The following is a 21,129-nucleotide window of genomic DNA, read 5'->3' on the forward strand; positions in this document are numbered from 1 at the left end:
TGAATAGATTTTGCCTGGGCCTATCTCCCCCAGTGAACCAGGAAGATAGGGTGAGGGTGCCTCTCTCTCCAGAATAAGAAAAGGCTTTTGGGAGTTGGGGAAAGGTCATTCTCCCCAGAGGCAGGAGGCTGGATGAGACTATCCCACTAGAACCCCTGAATCTATTGCAGGAGCCGGGAAAAATCAGTCACTCCATCCCATCGACTGTCACCAGCTGGAGATGTATCCTCCAAATCCCAGTCCTCACTGACACGATCTGGCAGGGATTTGCAGCGTGTTCCTTTAGGACAATGGAAAGGCAGTTGCTCACCTGAGGCTCCCAGGGGAGGGACCCCTACCCACTGGAGCCCTGGAGAGATGGATATTCAAGGAAGCTGGGTCACTGATCCTACCCTTCAGAGGGTTTCATCCCCTGAGATGGTTCCTAAAGAACCACTGGAAAGAGTTCTCTCTACACTACCTGATTCCTCCAATCTATCCAAGCCCTTTACCCTCAAACAACCCCTTCAGGGTACTGGGAAGCCTTCCCAGGATCAGACACAAAGAGTCATTGCCTCCCAATTTAAGGACTCTGGAATTGTTCGATCATCTTCCCCTATTAAAAGGGTCACCAAGATCCCCATCTGCTCAGCTCCCAGTTGCCCACTAACACCAGGAAGGAGTCTCTCAGAATCTGGAAATAGTATTCCAGTTCCAAAAACAGAAACAGGGAGATACCCCACAACCATAAGAGTCAGCGCTGGAGGAAGAAATACCCCTCAGTCCAGAAATGGAAATCAGTCCCTAGAGGTGAGGTCAAGAGGCCAGGATCAGACACTGGGCACTGTGACTGAGGCTGAAAGAGACCATCCACCCAGGCACCAGCATGGAAGACAGACATTCACCACTCTGCTCACTGACAAAGTCAAGGAACAGGCACTGTATCAAAGCCTGGAAGATGAGATCTTGGCCAATATCAAGGTGCTAGAAGCCAGAGGGGCCCACCCAGGAGTGATTCCTTGCCCCAGAGAGACCCCAGCAATGCATATTCCTCGAAGTGGTGTATATGTCCCCCACCCTGGGGCACGGTGGCCAGTGCCTGGGGCTCCTTATGACAGTGTCATTAGAGAGCTGGCTTTAGAGCCTCCAGCCCTCCTCAAGGTGGACATGGGTGGCTGGGGGGTGCCCACCATGCATACTCCCAAGCTAGACACAATCCAAAGCAAGTGTGTCTCAGAGGAAAAGAGGAGCTTGGAAGGGAATGGGATAGGGAAGAAGGCTGGTGCAGGAGTCACCAGAGGCACAAAAGTGAAAACAGCACCAGCTCCAGGAGATCAGAAAGGCCAAATGCACACTCCACTTCCTGAGACCAATGGCAATGAAGTGCCTCAAACCATACCCACCTCAGATTTAGAAAACTCTAGAGTGCCCACAGGGAAAGGCAGGAGGAAGTTGAAGAAGCCAGAGAGGATACCATCCATTTATAAGCTAAAGTTGAGACCCAAGATCCGACCTCGTAGAGACCACCGTCCAGAAAAGAGGCCCTCCCGGATTCCCACTCCCCTGGCATACCGCCAGAGCCGTGCCAGGGTGCCTCCTACTACCCCTAAGTTGAAGGTTCAGCTGGGCAGTGCAGGAGATGGGGGTTCAGTGGATGAGGAAGAGATCTCCCCATCAGAGATCAGCACTGGCCTGTCCACTGAAAGCCTGGGATCACAACCTGCTAGTCCATCCTGGCTCCCACAGGATGATGAGGAGACTTGGGTCTGAAATGGTATCCAAACTTGGTCATCCCCTCCGCTCAGTGTGTAGAGATGGGGGCAGGGAGGGCCAAGGCTATGATATTGCTAACTTTCAGATTTCTGATACTCCCACCCCACTCCACCCCCAGAAGACAGGAGGTTTCCTTCCCTCCACTTTTTGCCCCAGGATTTGAGCTAAAAGACCAAAGTTAAAATATTCTTTGGTCCATTCTGTTGTGCAGAAGACATAAACCCTCTTCTTTTTCATACTCAATTTTGGAAGGTGGCAGGGGAAACTTCCAAATCACTCTATAACCTCCTATTCACCAACCAGGAGCCATTTCCTGACCCTCTTACCTTTATCTCCAGTTCTCTGGATCAAGTCTGAGTCTCCTTTCCCAATTAAATTATTAAAGCTACATGTGCCTTTAGAGCGGGCTAATTTATATTTCTCTCTCTCTCTCTCTCTCTCTCTCTCTCTCTCTCTCTCTCTCTCTCTCCCTCTCCTCTCTCTTTCTGTCTCTCTCTCTGAGTTTTTGCCTGGTAATCAAGTCTAGAACCATAACTAACAGGAAGTAAACTGAGCTTTGTCCCAGGACACTGACATGGGGAGTCATGTTTACTTTCTCACTTCTTGCTCTTCCAGAGACAGAGAGCGTAATTACCGCCAGTCACCGTCTTAGGGTCCTGCCACTATGGCACTGTTGAGGGCCTATCTGCCCCTTCAACGTTTGAACAGGCAAGGTCAGAGACTCATTTCTATAGTACTTGCAATTTGCCAAAGACTTCTGGATTACAACTTCATGAAACAAGCAGCTTAGTGATTGCTACTATTACACAGCTGAGCAAACTGAGGTTCACAAGAGTAAACTAGCTTGCCTATGGTCATATAGCTAGTCTTGGAGCCAGGATTGGTACCTAAATCTCCTAACTCCAAATTAGGGGCTATATAGTGCCCAACACTGCAGGAAGGGGGCTCAGGAAACTCACCCAAGAAGTTGTTGGACATGTCAGAACCTCTGAAGGGGAAGAGTGTTGAAGTAAATGGGCAGGTGGACTTTTCTGTCTACAAAGAATTGAACATTCTCAAGGCAGTTTGGGATCGGGATCTGGGGATGATATTTAAAGAACTCAGCTTATAAAAGAGGCTATAGGCTAGTCTTATAGGTGGGTCTAGGGAATGAGACAAGAATAAGAAAAGTGCTTGACCTAAACAGGATAAATCCATGTTAGTTGTTGGATTCTCATTGGATTTAGACCTCAATGAGATTTTAAAGATAATCTAATCCAATGTGCGGAAACTCAAGGCCCAGAAAGGTTAGGTCATTTGCCTGAGATCACACAGCTAGTAAGAAGCTGAGTTGGAATTTGAATCCAGGTCCTCTGGCTCTAAACCTGACGTTCTTTCCTCTACACAGTATTGCTTCATAATAAGTTCCCCAGAGGAAGAGTAGAATGGGAAGGGGCAGACTGGTTTTGAAAACTAGGAGACAAGACATCCTTCTGGATGCCTTGAACAAGGTCCATGAGTAAAGGATGCAGTTCAGACAAACTTACATCCTGCGGATCTCCCCCTCTGAAATCATTACTAGCTCTTCCGTATGCCCCTCTTTAATTACACCATCCTCGAATTTCTGTTCATTGGCTGAGCCCAGTCGGCTGGCACTGGCAGCCAGGTGGTTGTCTGCTCCTTGGAAAGAATTTGGGCTCTGCCTCTTCACTCCCTCTGGAAAACTTAGGGTCCCAGGAATGAGCCCCTTCCCTCCCCCCACCCGCCAAGCTGTCCAGGTATCATCCTTCTACCAAAGATAGATCCAACTGACTCCTCAGTACAGAAACAAGGGAAAATGCTCCCTGATTTTTTTTAATCTGACTTCCCATAACAGCGCAACAAGCTTTACAGACACTTCCAGACCCTATGGCCGGAAACCCTGGAGAGGAGGAACAGAGAATGGGGGGAGGGGGAGGGGGAATCCAAAAATCCAAAGAAGCAAAAGAAGGTGTGGGAGAATCAGTCAGGTGATACATTCGGATAGCTTCCACCAAGGGGGTGTGCGTAAGGGGGGAAAACCAAAGGCCTTGGGCCCCCTGTCCACCTTTTTAGAGGACACACACCCATTCAGGGAAGATATATTGGAGCTAGAATATGACAGGGGCAGACAAGATATCACTCTTCCTTCCCATCTCTGATCCCCCTGAATGAGGGGCAGTGATATAAGGGAAGGAGGATATGAGGTACTCTCATTTACCCTCCCAGCCACCTGAAAGGGTGGGGAAGGGGAGCCATCACCTTCAGAGGGAGGCTCAGAAAGGGAGAGTGACTTGTCTAAGATCACACAGCATGTCAAGGACTAGAATCTAGGAGTCCCAGATTACCCAGGGTTAGGGGCTATTACAAGTATGTGTTAACTCTCTAGGGGAGACTGGGAGGCCAGCTGGGGAAACAGAATAACACAGGCCCCTCCAAATACCCTAGATCCTAATGATAAACTCACCCACATCCCCAGGGCCCTTCCCCATCTCAACCCCATTTGCAAACCTCACCGGGGACCCAATCGATCTTCCATCCTGCAAGCTGAGTTCTCAGGCAGAGTCAACTTGGACACCCCTGGAGAAATGCCATCCCACTGTTTTATCACTGAACACAGATTTGTGGGGTTTGGCTGTTTACATGGTCTACCCCTCAGTAGGTGAGACAGCATATATGTGGGGCCACAGGATGACTGCACTCTCCTTCTCTCTGTGCCCCCCAGCTCAGAGAGCCAGCATCCTAGCCCTTGCATTATAATTAATGTCATTTTCATCATTATAATTATTATTTCTATAAAACTGACAGTGATGAGCTCCGGTGACAAGAGGTAGAAATCCGGCCAGGGAGCCGGCAAAAATGGGGAGAGGGCTGAGGGTGCAGTGGGGAAAGAGGGCCAGCCAGAGGGAGGAGAGGAACTCCCAAACTCTGTCGCAAGGGGAGATTGGGGACAAATCTAGAGGGAGAAGGAAGGAGGGAAGGAAGGATCCCCATGCTTATCTCAATTCCTAGTTTTGCTTGTCTGGGATTGGTAGGAGGAGCTAAGTAATCAGAGAGGCAAACACAGCAGGAAAAATCTGGGCAAATAGAGCCTGTGCCCAGATATCTGAGGGAGGCCTGCCCTGTTTGCCCTTTCCATCTTGGGAAAGAGAGGAGGACACACTCTACCCCATGGTTTGGCCTCCTGGGGGTGAACCCAGCCACTCTGGGGAGGTTGTCCCATCTATCATCCATGCCCTGCAGGGGACGCAGATGTCCCTATTCCAGAAGGGCAAAGGGATGAAGAAATTGATGCCATGGGAAACCTGATCTTGTTTTTGCCTTTTTTTTTTTTTTTGGTTCCAAACTATCTATTAATTAAAAGTAAAATATTCAAACCAAAGATTGATCTGGCTCTGGGGGTTGGAGGGTCAGGGAAGGGAGTACCTGACAGGTACCAGGCCACCAAGTTAAGGCTGGAAGGTAGGTGAGTTGTGTCTCTGGAGGCTGCTGGGTGGGAAAAGTCTACCTGGAGAGGAAAGGGAGGGGGCAGCTTCACATTTGGAGGTTCTGCCCCCTTCCCCTCTTGCTGACCTGGGACTGTACCCCCATGACCCTAGTCCCAGGGAGGCCATCCCTGTTTCTCTGCCTTTTACCCACTCTGGTGCTGTGCTGAACAGGCCTTTGGGAGGACCACACAGACACACACAGACCTGAGGCAGGAAGATGGAAGAAGCAAGAGCCCTATAGAAAAAAAGAGTTCAGGGTATTGGGGATAGACAGAAGGTAGGTATCTACATAAAAGGGAAGAGGGACAGACAGACAGACAGACAGAAATGGAGTGAGATGGCTTTGAATGGGAAGGATGAATTCTCAAGATGTGACAGCCTTAGGCTAAGGTGGCATGGACTCACCAAGGGGCGAGGTTCCCCTCCTATCCTGGACCCCAATCCCAGAGGGCAGCAGAATCTGGGAGGGGGAGTGTTTGTAGGCTACATTGTGGAGTATGGCTGTCCCAGGAAGACAAATGTTAAGGTGGGGAGGGGCTGGGGATCCCACAGAGGCAGTTATGAAACACTTCCCTTACCCCCCTGACTCACACCAGAGTAGGACAGAGTAGTTGGGGCTGGGGAGAGTGTAAGTGTGTTTGAGTGTTAGGATGGACATCAGGCCTGTGCTGGGCTGCAGGTTCAAATCCTCTCCTCATCCCCATCAGCACCCCTTCCAGCTATCTCTGAGAAACTTCCCATCACCCCCAACAGGAGGAGCCCTGGCCTTCAGTCCTTCAGTCCTGTATTGGCCACTTTGGGGTAGAGCCTGGCAAGCCAAATGCCCCACCCTGCCAAGCTCAGTTGACTTTGTTCCCCATCTCTGCCCCTGCCTCCCCCAGCCAGGGGCAGCAACCTTGGTGCGTCCCCCCAGCTGCGAGGGTGGAGGAGGGGAGGTCACATGATGGTGCAGCGGTTGCGGCGCAGGGCTCCCTGAAAGCGCAGGGCTGCATGCACGTGCTTGCAGCGGGCGCAGCCCACACTCTTGAGCAGCTCACTGAACAACAGGAGGATGTGCCAGTTGTACTTGGCCGAACACTCTACATAGCCACATTTCCACGTCTTCCGGACCAGGTGAGACACGTTCCAGCGCGGAATGACGCGCCCCCGCTGCAAATCTCTCTTGTTTCCCACGATGATGATGGGCGTCTCCGAGGTGCCAATCACCCTGGGTACCCAGGGTAAGAGACAAAGAGGGTAGGAAGGAGGGAATGGGCAGAGCCCACGGCAGAAGGGAATAGACAGCAGAGATAAAAAGGTGGAAAGGGAAAGGGAGAGGAAGAAGGAAAAGGTAGGCAAACCCGACTTTACCTAATCTTCATTCAGGTGCCCCCCACCCATGCCTCCTCTAAGGATCTAAGGAGCCCCAACCACAATCTGGGACAGCCCTCCCCTTAAAAATAAAATAAATCAGCCCAGACAGTATGGGGATCAGGAAAGGGATTTCATATGTAACCCTAGTGCCTTCTCCCCTTCCAGTGCAATTTGGAGAGGCCTGGAGGCATCACCAGTCACCCATGGGAAGCCCAGTCCTTTTTGTGTTGTTCCCAAATTGTCTAGAAATTTAAAAAGATAAAAACAAAAAACAGGGCTGGTTGGGCTCAAAGATGAGGAGTGGAGAAAGGGGTGACTGTCAAGGACTAGTTCACCAAGTTAGGAATGAAAGGTAAGTTAGCTGGGTCCCTGGAAGCTAGTGGCTGGAAGAAATACCCTCAAACTCATGTGCCCCACCACGGACCTTGGTACTGTCTACCATCCTCCCTGGTACTCATGGGAGAGTGTATAGCATTGTTAGAAGAAATCCAACTAGGAGGTCCTGCCCTTTACACCTATGGTTGCGAGGAAGAGAAGGCTCTGGGGGGTGTCTCTCACCTTGTCTCCAGGATTTGCTGGCGGATGGTCTTTACATACTCGAAACTGTCAAAGCAGCAGATGTCATAGACCAAGATGTAGGCATGAACACTTCGGAGCCCCCTGCAGCAGGCATCTGCCCACTCCTGTAACAGCCCCACACCCCAGGGTCATCGTGAGAGTAGACAGTGAATCTCTTCATTCTCCATCCCCCATATTACTGATGAGAATATCCACTCCTGAGTCAAGCAGGATGACCCCTCCCCAAGCTGAGCTTAGGTTACTGCTACTCCTTCCAATTTCCTCTGGAAAAGGAGGGCTCCATCAGCAGTCATTATCTTTAGGGAGAGCCTAGACCTGGCCACCGCTGAAGCTGAGACTTGGCAAGGATGTGGTGCAGTAGAAAGAGTCTCTAAAACCTCTTCCTTCCAGTTCTATAATGGTGAGTTATAGACCCCAAACTGGGAGTCAGGAGACTCAGATTCCCAAAATCACAAGATTTAAAACTGGAAGAGACATTAGAGATCATCTAAGCCCACTCTCTCATTTTACTCGATGTTGTTGTTCAGTCATGTCCAATTCTCCATGACCTCATTTGGAGTTTTCCTTACTGGAGCAGTTTGCCATTTCCTTCTCCAGCTCATTTGACAGATAAGGAAACTGAGGCAGATGGGATGAAGTGACTTGCTCAGGGTCACACAGCTAGTAAGTATCTGATGCTGGATTTGAATTTAGCTCTTCCTGACTCCAGGCTCAGCACTTTTTCCACTGTGCCACCTAGCTTCTCCAATACTAAATATTCAAATCGATACTAATCATCTATTTTGATGATCTAGCCCTTCAACAATGCAGACTGAAGTTAATCAATACCTGCCCATTCTATAGGACTTTATCTATGTCCATCATTCAACAAAAGGATGGCATAAAATGTTGGAGTCCTTCCTCTATTTCTCTGGACATTAAGAAGTTACCAGTAGAGCACTGTACCAATGCATCTCATCTCTTTCCCTCAACATTTGAGCTCTTTCTAACCTACAGTTGCTTATTAACTTTTATTCTTATTCATATTTGAAGTCCTAAGGTGTATATATGTTGCATCACCCCCATCATCCTTCATTTTACCAGTGTGAAAGTTTGAAGATCCAGAGAAAGTAAATGACTTGCCTGTTGTCATACAACTAGTACATGGAAGAGTAGAGATTTGGGCTCAGATCTGATTCCAAGTCCATTGGTCTTTTCAAACACAAACCCTCTCATTTTCTTGTCCCAGTCCTGCTGCTGTGTGAGCTTGGGCAAATCACTTTCCTCTGCAGCCTCAGTTTCCTCCTCTGTAAAATTAGGGAGTTGGACTGGATGATCCATAAGTTCAATTCCAGTCTTTATATATTAATATAAATCACTTTCTAGCAAATTTTGTGACTTCACAAAAGCACTGTGAGAGTTGCTTGTTGTCCATGGTCCTGAAATCAAGTTTGTTCCCCACCCCCACCCCCCAAGACCAAGAATTTCACTCCTTCATCCCTAATATTGGCCCTGGTGCTCCAGATTTCCACCTATGGCCCTGGGACATTGAGAGAGATAATATATTGTTATGCCCTGGGAGTGGTGGCAAGGCAGCAGAGAGGGACACTAAACCTGGATGAATTCTAAAATGCTATAGAGGGCTAAAGTGGTATACAGAGGACCCTGGGATAACCCCTGGACATAAAGCTTTAGGACAGTTACCAAAAGGAAAGATTAATGGGTGGATATACTAAGATGAATGGATCTCTGTAAAAGGTTGATTGGATTAAATAGCAAATATGTTAATAGATTAATTAACTAATTACTCAGAAAAGTCAGATGGATTTGGTGGATCCCCTTGGGAAGGGGATGAGCTCACTGCAGAAGGTCTTAGCAGGTGGAGTTATGAAACAAAAATCAAGTCTCTAGGCTTTTCCTTAAAAGGATCATGAATACCACAGGCTACTGGTGTGAAAGGGAAAATAGGGACACCCCTCCTGGTCACTTTTGTGAAATTAGCCAGAGATCGGTGTAAGAAAGGTAGACAAGACAAGGGACTATCTTGAAGTTTGTTTTTTATCTCAGTTAAGAAAAGGATAAAGGTTTGCTTTGCATTGGCTGGGTAGGGGGGCTTTCAGAAAGATACACCCAACTTGAAATCAAGGTAAGATGTGAAGTACCTATTTCAGGACACATCTAAATTTTGGACAGCTGCTCACTTTTCCTTAAACTGGATTAAGTTTCAGTTACCCTGAATGTTTTCAGAGGTGGGGGAGAGTGGCAAAATGGAATGTATGTAATGACCTCAACGAAGTTCAGCTGAGAGAGCCAGTCACTCTTTTATGTGGGTTTGTCCCCATTCTAATCCTGCTGAGACAAAAGAAGCCTGGGGGAGAAGGGATACCAGACACTCATTCACCATTAGAGATTTTAAGCTGGAAGGGACATTGGGTGCCATGTAGTTAAACCTCTGAAGGTCACAGTGGGGTTTCCAGACCCTGTTCCCTGATTACAAATCCAATATTCTTTCCATTGCTCCCCAATACCTCTCCCACCATCTTTGCTCTCCCTTCCTGGGAGAGGAAGCAGCTGCCTGCCTTGCAGGGTGACAGCCCCACCTCTCCCTTGACTCCAGCTGCCTCCCTTGTGGGGGACTTCCAGGCTTATTCCCACCTACATCTCCCTAGGGGTGCCTCAGGGGAGAAGAGGAGAAGAAAAACTTCTGTAGTCTCCCGATTGGCTAAGCTCTTCCCTCACACCTCCCCCTTTCAGTAAAAACTAAAATGGGGTGCACAGAAGAGGAGATGGAAATCCCCAAGGAAGCTGGTTTTCTTCAAACCAGATCCCTATAGATGCCTCAAGTATTTATTTAGATATTGCTCTGGGGTTTGTTAGTATAGGAATGATGCTATGAGAGTGGAAGGCAAATAAGCAACCCAAGCTGGGCTTTGGGACCACTAACAGATCTGCAAGGGAGACACCCTTGGATTTCCCTGTCTTTGTCACTGATTCCATTAGTTCATGGGGACTGTCATTAAGTTATCTAACCTCCCTGAGTTCCCAGCCTGTAGGAGGGAAGCAATTGGGAGAAGAGTGTGACCCCATCTTAGGAAATTCAGACACAGTTCTAGAAGGGAACTCAAAGAACATTAGCCCCACCAATTTTACAGATGATGAAACTAAGGCCCAAGAAGTTTAAATGCTTGCCCAATGTTTACAGGTACTATCAGTGGTGAGATTGGAACCCAGGTGCTTAGACTCTAAGGCCACTGTCGCTTTTCACTTTGCTATTCTGCCTTTCAAAATAGATATTCCTATCATTGGTGCAGACCTCTCTTGGCAGGGCTACTCTGATGGAGAAAGAAGCAGGTTTTAAAGAGGAGAGACAGAGATAGAGACAGAGACAGAGAGAGACAGAGACAGGGACAGAGAGAGATTTGAGAAAGCAGAACTCTAGAATTTTATTTTGGCTGTAGAATTTTGATGGTGTATCTATGCCTCAGCTTCTTCTTAAAGGTTAATTATTGACCAGCCTCTAACCCTCTCCTCCTCGAAGTTCAAAAAGGAGGAAAAGCTCATTTTCCCACTTGAGCTACAAGACAGTAAGAGGGATCAAAAGTCTCAGAATAAGAGCAAGCTGGTCACTCCAGCTATAGAAACAGCCTTTTTCAACCTCAAAGGGTAGGCTAAAAGTTTTTGTTTATTCACTCCTTATTTCAGAAGCCAAGCACCACCATTCTTCAGGTTTTGCCCTGGTTGAAATTCTTTATCTAATCTGTCTTGTGTCCTTGGCACTGGCATCCTGGTGGATGGAAATGCAGAGATAATGGTGTGTATGAGTCCAGAATGGCTACCATAAGCCCTGGCTACTGACTTGGGTGAAAGGAATGAGTCCTGGATACCAATCTCTTTGTTTCCCTATCCCAACCTCTGCAGTTTTGGTCAGAGAAGTTGCTACCACAAGCCAGTCCTTCAGTCCTCTGCATGCCAGATGACCCCACTGTGTCCTCATATTTTCTCCAGTCACCTCTAGAAATTGTCTGCAGAGCTGTAAGACTTCCCTAATGAACAAGTCTGCCCCATAGCTCTGTCCCAATACTAATAATAGCTTACATATTATATAAAGATCTACTTTCACATTCATTATCTCCCTTCCTGTGGGAGGTTGGTTGGGAACAGGTATAAGGTGAAGAAAGTAGCAGAAAGTGAAAGACTGGGGAGAAATCTGGACTCAAAATTCTGGAGGATGCTGTCACTAGAAGCCAGGGTTATGAAATGAGGATTGCCTAACATCATTCACAGTGGAGTCCAAGAAAGTGGGAAAGTGTCTGGGATGGGGTAAAGAGAAAAAGGACTAGGAAAATTGTGTCAGGGTGGAGAGAGCACTGGATTTGTAGTTCAATGCCCTGGGTTTGAATCCAGGCTCCCCTACCATGGCCAGCTTGCTCTTACTTGGTGGATTTTGTCCCCTCTTTTTGTTTTGCTGCTCAAGAGGGAGAATGAGATTCTAAGCCTTTTCCCATTTTTTCAGCTTTGAATAAATATCCACTGCTACCTCTCTTCAGAAACAGGAGAGGATTAGAAGTTGGTTAGGAATTATCCTTTAAAAAGAAACTGAGGCATAGATGCACCATCAAAGTTCTATAGCCAAAATAAAATTCTAGAGTTTCAGTTGCCAAGGTTCAACTATTATTAACCTTCACCTATTAGCATCAAATGAGGTAGTAGGCAAATATGCAAAATGCTTACATGTAAATATATATTTCTACATATATGTACATATATAAGCAACTATTTATAAATATGTGTAAATTCCCTTGCAAACCTTAAGTCACAATAGAAATTATAGTACAGAGGCAAGTCCCAACTCAAATCTCATCTTCTGAAGGAAGATTTTCCTGATCCCTCTTAATTCTAAAGCTTTCCCTCTGTTGCTTATTTCACATTTATCTTGTACATAGCTTGCTTGTAAATAGCTGTGTGCTTGTTTCTCTCATTATACTGTGAGCTTTTTAAGAGTAGGAGCTGTCTTTTACCTTTCTTTATATCCCCAGCACTTAGCAGAGTGCCCAGTGCACAGAAGGCACTTAATAAATGTAGATTGACTGACTTGTTACTTGGGTTTAAGTCTTACCACTGACTTTTTGACCGTGGGCAAGTCATAACTCTTAGTGTTCCAGGTAACTCTGTAAGATATAAGCTGCAGAGAAGGTAAGGAACAGCAATGGGAGAGGGAGTTAGTTCTCTGTGTCAATGAAATTACAGGTCCAGTTCCTATCCCTACTTGGTCAACTGACTCTAGTCTCAGTTTCCTCCCCTGCAAAACAAGTAGGTTGAACAAGGAAAGGCAATGTGGTGTAGTGATGAAAAATGCTAGCATTGGATGGAGTCTGAGATCTGAGTTCAAATCCTGTTCCTTTTACTACTTGTGCAATTTGGGGTAAGTCATTAATAATAGTTGCCCTTTAGAATTCTTCCTCAGTGCGCACAACACGCTCCCCTTTAGCTTTAACAGGGTATTTAGACTGGACCAAAATGGATCTGCCCAGCTCCTAACATGCAGTCTGGGAACGGAACCCCAGTTCTGGTAGACTCTAATGAGAGCAGTCTGTGAAGATAGGGTCAGGGTCCAGTACAATGGAATGCCTCCCCCTACCCCAACTAGACCCACTAACCACTCTCACTCCCTACCTGCAGAGTGTTGACAGGGAAGGCGCTGATGGGCGGGAAGTCTAGGATCTGGAGGTCGTGCACGTGACCGTTCATGACAACAGCGGGCAGGTAGAGGCGGCGGGTGGTGGTGGGCACGCAGACCTCGCTGAATTCGTTGTAAAGGAACTGCCGTACGATAGCGCTTTTGCCCACGCCTCGCGCCCCCAGCACGGCCACCCGATAGGTGGAGACCATGCCTTCGGCCCCGCTCCGCCTCCGCGTCCTCGCCGCTGCCTCCGGAGGACCCCCCGGGCTGCATATTCCAGGGGCAGGGGGCTCAGCCACCGTCTGCACCAACCATTGCTGTCCCTGCTGGCCTCTGCTCCACGGCTTCCGCCGGGCCTGCAGGGAAAAGAGATATGGTTCACATGTGTCCTGGTGGTCATTTAGTCGTATCCGACTCTTCGTGACCTCATTTGGGATTTTCTTGGCCGAGATACCAGAGTGGTTTGCCATTTCCTTTTCCAGCTCATTTTACAGATGAGGAAACTGAGGCAAAAAGGGTGAAGTGACTTGCCCAGGGTCACACAGCTAATAAGTGTCTGAGGCTGGATTTGAACTCAGTGATTCCTGACTCCTGGCAGCTGCCCCTGTGTCCTGGTAGACTCTCCATCTTCCCCATTCTGGGCAGTTTAAATAAAATTCCCATTCCTTTCCTCTTGCTACCCTAGGCTATAGGCAAGGTAACCAAGGAGAACCTTAGATGAACTCCATCTATATCCCCCACATATATCTGCATGTCTACATCTGTTTCTATGTTTGGTGGTGCCTAGTTAGTGCAAGCGCAGCAGTTATCTTCTAGGTCCATACCGGGTGTCCCCTTAGAGAGGATCCCTGAGAGTCAGTGCAAGCCTGCAGGGTATCCTGATTACTATGTGTGTTCTCACTGGGTGCCTATTCTCTCCATGTACACAAGGGTGCTTCAAACCTCATCCCACTCAAGTTGGAGGGGCCAACCAGGTGTTAAAACCTGCCCACATCATTTTCATCCTCCAGAACAATTCCACGTGGTTCCTCCAGACCCAGACACTCAAGGGCACTATAGCTTGGCCAGCAAGCAGCTTCTGTTAGGTTAATTACATAACAAACCATCCCCCAAACTGAAGGAAATCCTGTGAAAGGAGTGAATAACTAGCTGCAGATGAGGCACTAAGGGTCCTGTATGCTGATTTTTGCCACCATCTGCAGCACACACATAGGACCTGAAGCTTGGTTGTCCCAGGACTAGCTATTCCTGGTTGGTCTTGAGATGGGCCTTGCCCGCCTTTATGCCTTGATTACTATGTCCCCGATCCACACTGTCAGATCAGAAATGCAGGCATTCTCTTGGGGGCAGGGAAGGAAAGAGCCACTACAGCAGGGCAGAACTATTGGACTGGGGGAAAAGGGGGAATGAAGTCCCAAGGCCTTTTCCCAGGAAGCCCAGGTCTGATCTAGCCACAGTGCCTTGCCTCTCACTGCCATCACGATGCTGGACCCTGCTGGAGTGTCCTGGGGAAGGCAATGGAGTATTTCCACAGTTTAGCAGTGCTATGTCTTTCTACCTCCAAATAGTTCAATCTCAGCCCCCAGAAAGGGGGATGGGGGAGAAGACTGCAGTCTAAGAAAACAGGACTGAGACCTCTGCAAGCCCTCCCAAGGCCTGTGAGCTGCAATCAGCCCTGGGAAAAAGAAAGGAATTGACTGAGGGGCTAGGATCTCTTTCCCTGAAGACCCATAGCTTGGACACCTAAGGAAGGTGAGGGCTAGACAGGGTGTGTCCCAGCTCGGCTAGGCACTGTTTGGATGTAGGTAAACCTTGGCAGAGGCATTCACATGCCCCTGTCCTGGCCTCAAGCCTAGGGGCCCAGGCATGAGGGAGCCAGGTTCTAGTTCATATAGGCAGTAGCCCAAGCATGGAGGAATCCCTAGTTGCATCCTGTAACTCTACCTCCCTATAGCAATATACCCATCACCTTTCTCAGGGCAATCAGTTTCTCTGCTTCTGCTTCTCTATATCCCACAGACTCTCACCGCCCCCCCCACCCCCCATCTCTCTTCCCCTCCACCCCAAACACCAACCCTCTCACGTGGCCCCAGCGCACAGTTTACCCAGCTCATCGCCGGCGACCCCCTCTCAACCCTCCCCCGCCCCAGCGTCCTTGGCCTTCTCCACCCCTATTCGACCCCCACCCCACCACACCACACCTGGTGCACCCCCACCACAAAGGCATCCTCTCCCCCTCCCTCACCTCCACCCCCGGCCAACTCGGCCGCTTACCCGGGGCCGTCTTAGATGTCCCCAGCCCCGTTGGGCCCGGGGCCGGGGTTCTCCCTGTATCCGGCGCTGTCCCCTCCCTGGCTCCCCGGCCTGGGGGGCAGGGGGGGCGGGACGCCCCCTACCTGCTGAAATAGGGCGGGGGAAAGGGTGGAGGAAAGGAGATGAAAAGGAAGGTTTTGAGATTGGTGCGGTTGTTTTCGGGGTATTTTTTGTTTTTTGTTTTTTTAAATCTCCTGCCCCTTCTCTCCCTCCGGAGCCCGCGTTGCTCGCAGTGGAGGGAGGGAGGAGAGCGGGGGCCGGGCAGGAAGGTTGGAGGGGGACCCTGATCTGGGATTCCGCTGGGTCCCTGAGCCTGACACATTCACTCATTCAACCTTTTTTCTCTCCCTTGGTCCTTTCTTTGGGAAAAAAAAAAATCTCTTTCCCAAGTTCCCCCTCCCCATTCCTACTCCTTCCCTCTTTCCAGGGGGTATTTTAAAGTATAAACCATAGGACCCTCTGCCTCCACACACATAGAATTGTAAGGACGGGAGGGGTGGGGCAGTTCCAATACGTTCTGAGATCAGGTCAGCCCAAGTCTGGGGGAAGTGTAGGTAGGGCAAGGGAGGAGAATAGCATGAAGGATGAGTTGGCTATTTTTAAGCCTTACTTCTGGCTTTCCTCTGTCCAAGAGGTCAGCAAGTACCGATCGACTGTATTCAGAACTGTCCTGGCCCCTAGGTCTAGGTTTTCTACCATGGTCAGCACCCCGCTGGAGTGTCGGGGTGAGGCAAGGTAACTTTGTTCCATTTCTGATGAAGGAGAGACTAGGAGGGAGACCCGCCTTCGAACAGCTGTGAGAGGATTTCTCGGCGGTCGTGTTTCTCCACCCACCCCCACCCACCCCCGCCCCCCAGTCTACAGCTTTACCACCTTGAACAAGCCTGAGTAAGTCAGGCACGGGGTGAGTTTGGAGACTCGAGACGACAAAGCATCCAGTCCATCACGCTGACCTGCCTCGCCTTTCTCCCTTTTTAGTCATTTTCTGAATAAAGGTAGAGGAAGGAGACGGGAACCAGGAGGCCAAAAGTCCATGTCTACATCTTCCTTTTTGGCTCTGAGTCCTGGGCAGAGAAGCTCGGGATCTGTCTTTTGTAACCCGTGGGATCACGTTCATACCTTTCCTGGGAAAACTAAGCCTTCTCTGCTCCCCTCCCCTTAGAAATGCGCACCATTCGGAACAGAACGTCTTCCTTTTCCCTCCAGCTGGGCTCCTTCTGGCAACAAATCCAACCGACGGAGAAAGGAGGGGAAGGCCGGTGGCAGCCAGGGGCAAGGTACAGAGCTGAGAGAGCATGCATCGCTCAATTACCAGGCCAGGTTGGGGATAAGTAGACTTAGGTTACAATATGTGTTGGGAAAAATTTGGATTGGATTGGACAAAATCCCACCTATGACATCCTCCAGGGTCTTGACCTGTCTCCAATTCCACTCTGCCATCTCTGTTCCCCACTGCTATAGCCCTATTTCAGCCTGAGCAGAGGTTGGCTGAAAATAAGAAAGTTACCTCTTTAAATATACACAAACATGCACCTGGGTCTGCCAATATGCCTCAGGCTGGGTTGGTGAGGACTATAAATGCCTGTTGGGGGCGGGGGGGGGGGGGGGGGGGGGGGGGGGAGGTGGGGGGTGGGAAGGCATGGAACTTGTGAACCCACCTGCATTATTAATAGCTCAGCTTCTTCCAGTGGGAGATAATAGAGAAATGGTCTGGAAAGACAAGGACCAAAGTCCTTGACTCCTGCCTGTTTCTTAAACAATATTAAAATGTCCTGGATCCACATTTGGATTTGGAGGCTGCTTGACCAGGAGGAAAGGGAAAGGATCGGAGGAATCTGAACTCAGGAGTGTAGGATGGGTAGAGTCTCCAGAATCAGACTCTTCTCAGCCCAACCAGAGGCATCTAGGTGGTACAGTGGTTAGAGCTCTGGGCTTAGGATCAGGAAGACCTGAGCTCAAATTTGAACCAGTACTTATTAATTGTGTCACCCTGGGCAAGTCATTTAAAGCTTGTTTGCCTCAGTTTCCTCAACTGTAAAAAAAAAAAAGGGATAAATAGTAGCACCTGCCCCCTCTCCGGGTACTGTGAGGATCAAATGAGTTAGTTGTAAAAAAAAAAAAAAAGTGGCTAATGCTGTGCCTGGCACATAGTAGGTACGCCAGAAATGTTTATTCCTTTTCCTTTCTCACCCAACTCGAGATGAAAAGTCCCAGCATGATGGCCTTGAAAAGTTGCCCTAGCCTAGGGATTCTTAAGCATCTTCTGTCATGGACCCTTTCATTAGTTTGGTAAACCTATGGGCCCTTTCTCAGAATATACTTTTTTAAAATGCCAAATTGAAAGAAATTTTTAAAAATTTAGTGATTGGCAGATGAAAATAAAGATGTATTTTTTTTCCCAACCAAATTCTCAGAACCCTGAAATCTATGCATGGATGTACCCCTTGCAGGTTGGTGGAGCCCAAGTAAAGAGCCACTATTCTAATGTCTAGAAGGTTCCTAGGATTTAGACCTGAAAGCTCTCTTGGAGATCATGCACTACACTTTTACCTCTACCCCACCCCCATTTTACAGAAACAGAATCAAGGAACGAAGAGATTTTTCTCAAGGTCATCCAGGTATCGAGTAGCAGAGCCAAAATGTGAATCCAGGCCTTCTGACCTCAACATTCTTCCACTATATCACTGTTCCTTGCTAATCAAACCCCTGAAACCCCTTTTTCCAGCCTAGAATCTCCTCCCTTTGTTGGCAGCCTTATGGATGGCAGGTCGTAAGCTAAATGAGAAAATGAGATGAAGAGTTTGAAGCCAACTCGGAAACTTTTCAAGAAACATCCTTGCAGCTAATATTATTGTCTGGGGGTTGGTTGGGATTCTAGGATTAGCGTTGAGGAGCTAGAAATGGGTAACAACGGGGGAGGTGTTATCTTTTCCAAGTACCACACCAGGTATTAAAATAAACAAGCTCTTGCCTGCTGGAGCTGGGGGTGGTGGGAAAAGAAATCTGGGCCCCTCAGGGAAGCCAGAAAAAACTATCATGGATGAACTGGGGTGGGACTTCTCAGCTTCTTTTCTACCTCTTCACTTTTGATCTCAGGACTTCCCCAATGACCATTCTGCTACCTTGAATAGTGGGTGTCTGTTCAGCTCCAGAATTGCTTCCCTTTAATTTTCTGCATATGGCAAAGGGAATTGGGGTAGACTGATTTCTATCAGTTTTCCCATAAAGTGAAAGAGGAGAAAGTGAGTCAACGGGTGACAATCACTTTCCAAATGTTTCAAGAGCTACTAAATGTTTAATAATACCAGACTGATACCTTCTCCCATGCAGTTAGAGCTGGAGGTCACATGGATATGTTCTCCAGTTTGCCCTTCTTCAAATCACTGGTCCAGAGAACACTACTAAAAACCAGACAGATGTCTAGTTCCCTTTACCATCTCCACCAACACAACCAGGAAAACTGCCACATCTAGGGACCAAACTTGTGGATCCTTATCTACCGGTGTCATTGTCATTATCTTCTGCATGGTAGCCTTCATTTACATCAGTTCACCTTTTTTGTGTCATGAATGCTGTTAGCAGTCTTGTGAAACCTATGGACCCCTTCTCAGAATATTTTTAACTGCGTAAGTATATGTGATTACCAAGGAAACCAATTATATTGAAATAGTTATCAAAATGCTTTTTAAAAAGTCTTTAGCTTAAGACCTCTGATTTACAGGGAATTTGAAGGGATATTTCCCCAGAGAACAGGGAATACAGACACATTGGGAACAGAGGTTAGATTAGCTAATCCAAAGGTTGCATTCTCTGAAATTTTATCCTGAGTTCCCCAATACTATGAAGCCAATCAGATGCTAGACTTGCAAACTGGCATTCCCATGGATTCTGAAATAAGGTAAGGGTTAAGGTCTGATTTGTGAGGTTTATTAGTATGACATAGTTCAACACCTGAGAAATCAGTGGGATGCACAGAAAGGCAGGAAGCTGATGCTCTGTTTTGGGGCAGAGGAGCAGAAGGCCCGTCGAGTGGCAGTGGTCCCAGCCCCTATGGCACTCTCCACCCCTGGCTGCCTGCCTTGGAGCAGGAAGGAAGCAGCTGTCCTTGTTTGGCAGATGCCATTGGAGCATTCTGGGAGTTGGGGGGTTGAGACTGGCAAGGAATAAGGACAGAGAAGGCTGATCAGGTAGGCAGGGACTCACTCCTTAACTGTTCACTGCTTTGCGGGTGTATATAGCTGGGGTGGGGGACAGGGGGTGAGGGATGATTCACAAAGGCTGCCAGCTGTTTTCATAAACCTCTGAATCTTCATCACTCCAATTTCAGATATCATGTCTGAACAACAGCCCAGGGAAAGGGCCTAACAGGATGGAGAATGAGGAGTTCAGGAGGGTGAGGTCAAGACCTTCCCAGGGCTGGACTCAGATAGCTCCTCTACTTAGCTGTCTTTTCTGCAAGTGCTTTAGCTCAGGGAACAAAGCACATACCATACTTTTTATTTTGTGTAAATGAGTTTATTGACAAGGACATCAGGCCAAGAGTCCCCCCACCTCCCCCAAGAGATTCCAACAGGATAACAGAATGACAAGCATTCACAGGGTGGCCATATTCATCCCCATTCCCAACCCCCACCCCACCTGTTTCCACAGCTTCAAAGTGTACAGAACAGACACAGGCAAAGTCCAGGCCCAGGAGGGAAGACACTTGGAAGGACCCTCTGGACAGCAAAATAATTCTGAGTATTGTTTTCCTTTATCCCCTGCATTCATGCCAGACAGACAGACAGACAGACAGACAGACAGACACACACACACACACACACACACACACACACACACACAGAGTCAGTTAAGTTAGGCATGGTCCAAAAGCACTAAAGGGAAAGAGTGTAGAGCTGGTTAACATCAGTTTCCCTCTGAAAAAGAGTTGGAGAGATTGTGCTCCATGTGTAAGGATGACTTAAAAGGTGCCACAATGACCAACTTTTCCAAAAGACCAAGATGTCCCAGACTGGCTCACTCCACTTGGTCAAGTGAGGACAGTCCCTACCTTATGACTGATAGTGACTGCAACCACTTCTGACCTTCCCATTTTACGGTAGAGGCATTTAGCCTCTCCTCAAGTCCCCTGTCCAACCCCTTCCCCTAAACATCTCATTGTTCCATGGCTTGCATTTCTCAGCAGAGATGCTGAATTGTCGAGGGAGAAACTCTCCACTCTGGCTTTCCGTGATACACCAATAATGCCAATTTTGCAGACCTCATGGTCCTGCTTGTCCTCCTCTTTTGACATACATGGAGACAACTGGGCTAACACTCCCCCCACTTTGCACACCTTTCACAAACACTGGCAGAAGCCAGTTGGTATGAAGTGCCAGGAGGTATCCTCTCCAAAGTCTTAAAGCTGATCTGGGGAGTGCCCCTCCCAGACCTACAAGTGGTCTAAGCCAGGCACACTTGACATAGTGCAGGATCCTAGCTGTTGGAATGCCTGTGGCATATACCAGGATGATGGTGGGCCTCCTACTTCCTCTCTGGTCACTAAAGCCAACCTTGTTTTATCCTGCACAACCAACAATCTGGGCCATCTGGTGGGTCTCTTCCCCCATTTTCTGGAAACAAAACAAACGTCCTCTAGAGCATTCCTGACAATGAGTTCTCTATGGACTCAGTCCATTGCTTGGAATTGGTGAGAATCTCCAGAATTTGATAGCTGACAGGGTGAGGCAGAGTAGTAGGACCAGTAGTCTTCAGTCTTAAAGTACCTGAGATCTACTCAGGAGGATCTAAGAAGGAGCAACTCTTTTCTCAGCCTCCAACTAGGGCCCTGGAGCACAGGAAATATCAGACAGGGTTGGAGGTAGCCAGGGGCACCCACAGATCCAGGCTGACATTGCAGGGATTAACTGCAAAAGGGCCATGCCAAGGGCAAGCCCCCAGAGGAGAAAAAAAATAAGATAAAGTTGGTGTTTCAGATGCTTCAAACAA

At 48.2% G+C, this 21,129-nt stretch overlaps 2 protein-coding genes across 4 annotated transcripts in view; one reads left to right on the plus strand and one right to left on the minus strand.

Annotated features, from left to right (window-relative positions):
• The window catches only part of MMP28 (matrix metallopeptidase 28), a 52,658-nt gene extending 50,520 nt beyond the window's left edge, over positions 1-2,138 (plus strand). Inside the window, exon 12 of the mRNA XM_072644907.1 lies at positions 171-2,138. Coding sequence (XP_072501008.1) covers positions 171-1,749 — 1,579 coding nt within the window. The 3' untranslated portion in view covers positions 1,750-2,138. The remainder of the gene's footprint in view (positions 1-170) is intronic.
• Positions 2,139-5,876: 3,738 nt separating this feature from the next.
• RASL10B (RAS like family 10 member B) lies at positions 5,877-16,273 on the minus strand. 3 transcript variants are annotated; one of them, XM_072644911.1, is made up of 5 exons: positions 16,015-16,273; positions 15,103-15,227; positions 12,822-13,184; positions 7,149-7,273; positions 5,877-6,444 (listed from the first exon to the last, which is right to left on the minus strand). In XM_072644911.1, the coding sequence occupies exons 3-5, from the start codon at positions 13,035-13,037 to the stop codon at positions 6,174-6,176; spliced, it is 612 nt and encodes a 203-aa protein (XP_072501012.1). In that variant the 5' UTR covers positions 13,038-13,184; positions 15,103-15,227; positions 16,015-16,273; the 3' UTR covers positions 5,877-6,173. The 3 variants fall into 3 exon arrangements, with proteins under 3 accessions (XP_072501012.1, XP_072501011.1, XP_072501010.1); XM_072644909.1 differs by lacking the exon at positions 16,015-16,273 and adding an exon at positions 12,265-12,330 and having other exon boundaries at positions 6,066-6,444; positions 15,103-15,624; XM_072644910.1 differs by lacking the exon at positions 16,015-16,273 and having other exon boundaries at positions 15,103-15,624.
• Positions 16,274-21,129: the final 4,856 nt, after the last annotated feature.

The sequence above is a fragment of the Notamacropus eugenii genome, chromosome 2 (genome assembly GCF_028372415.1).
Source record: "Notamacropus eugenii isolate mMacEug1 chromosome 2, mMacEug1.pri_v2, whole genome shotgun sequence".
NCBI classification, from domain to species: domain Eukaryota; kingdom Metazoa; phylum Chordata; class Mammalia; order Diprotodontia; family Macropodidae; genus Notamacropus; species Notamacropus eugenii.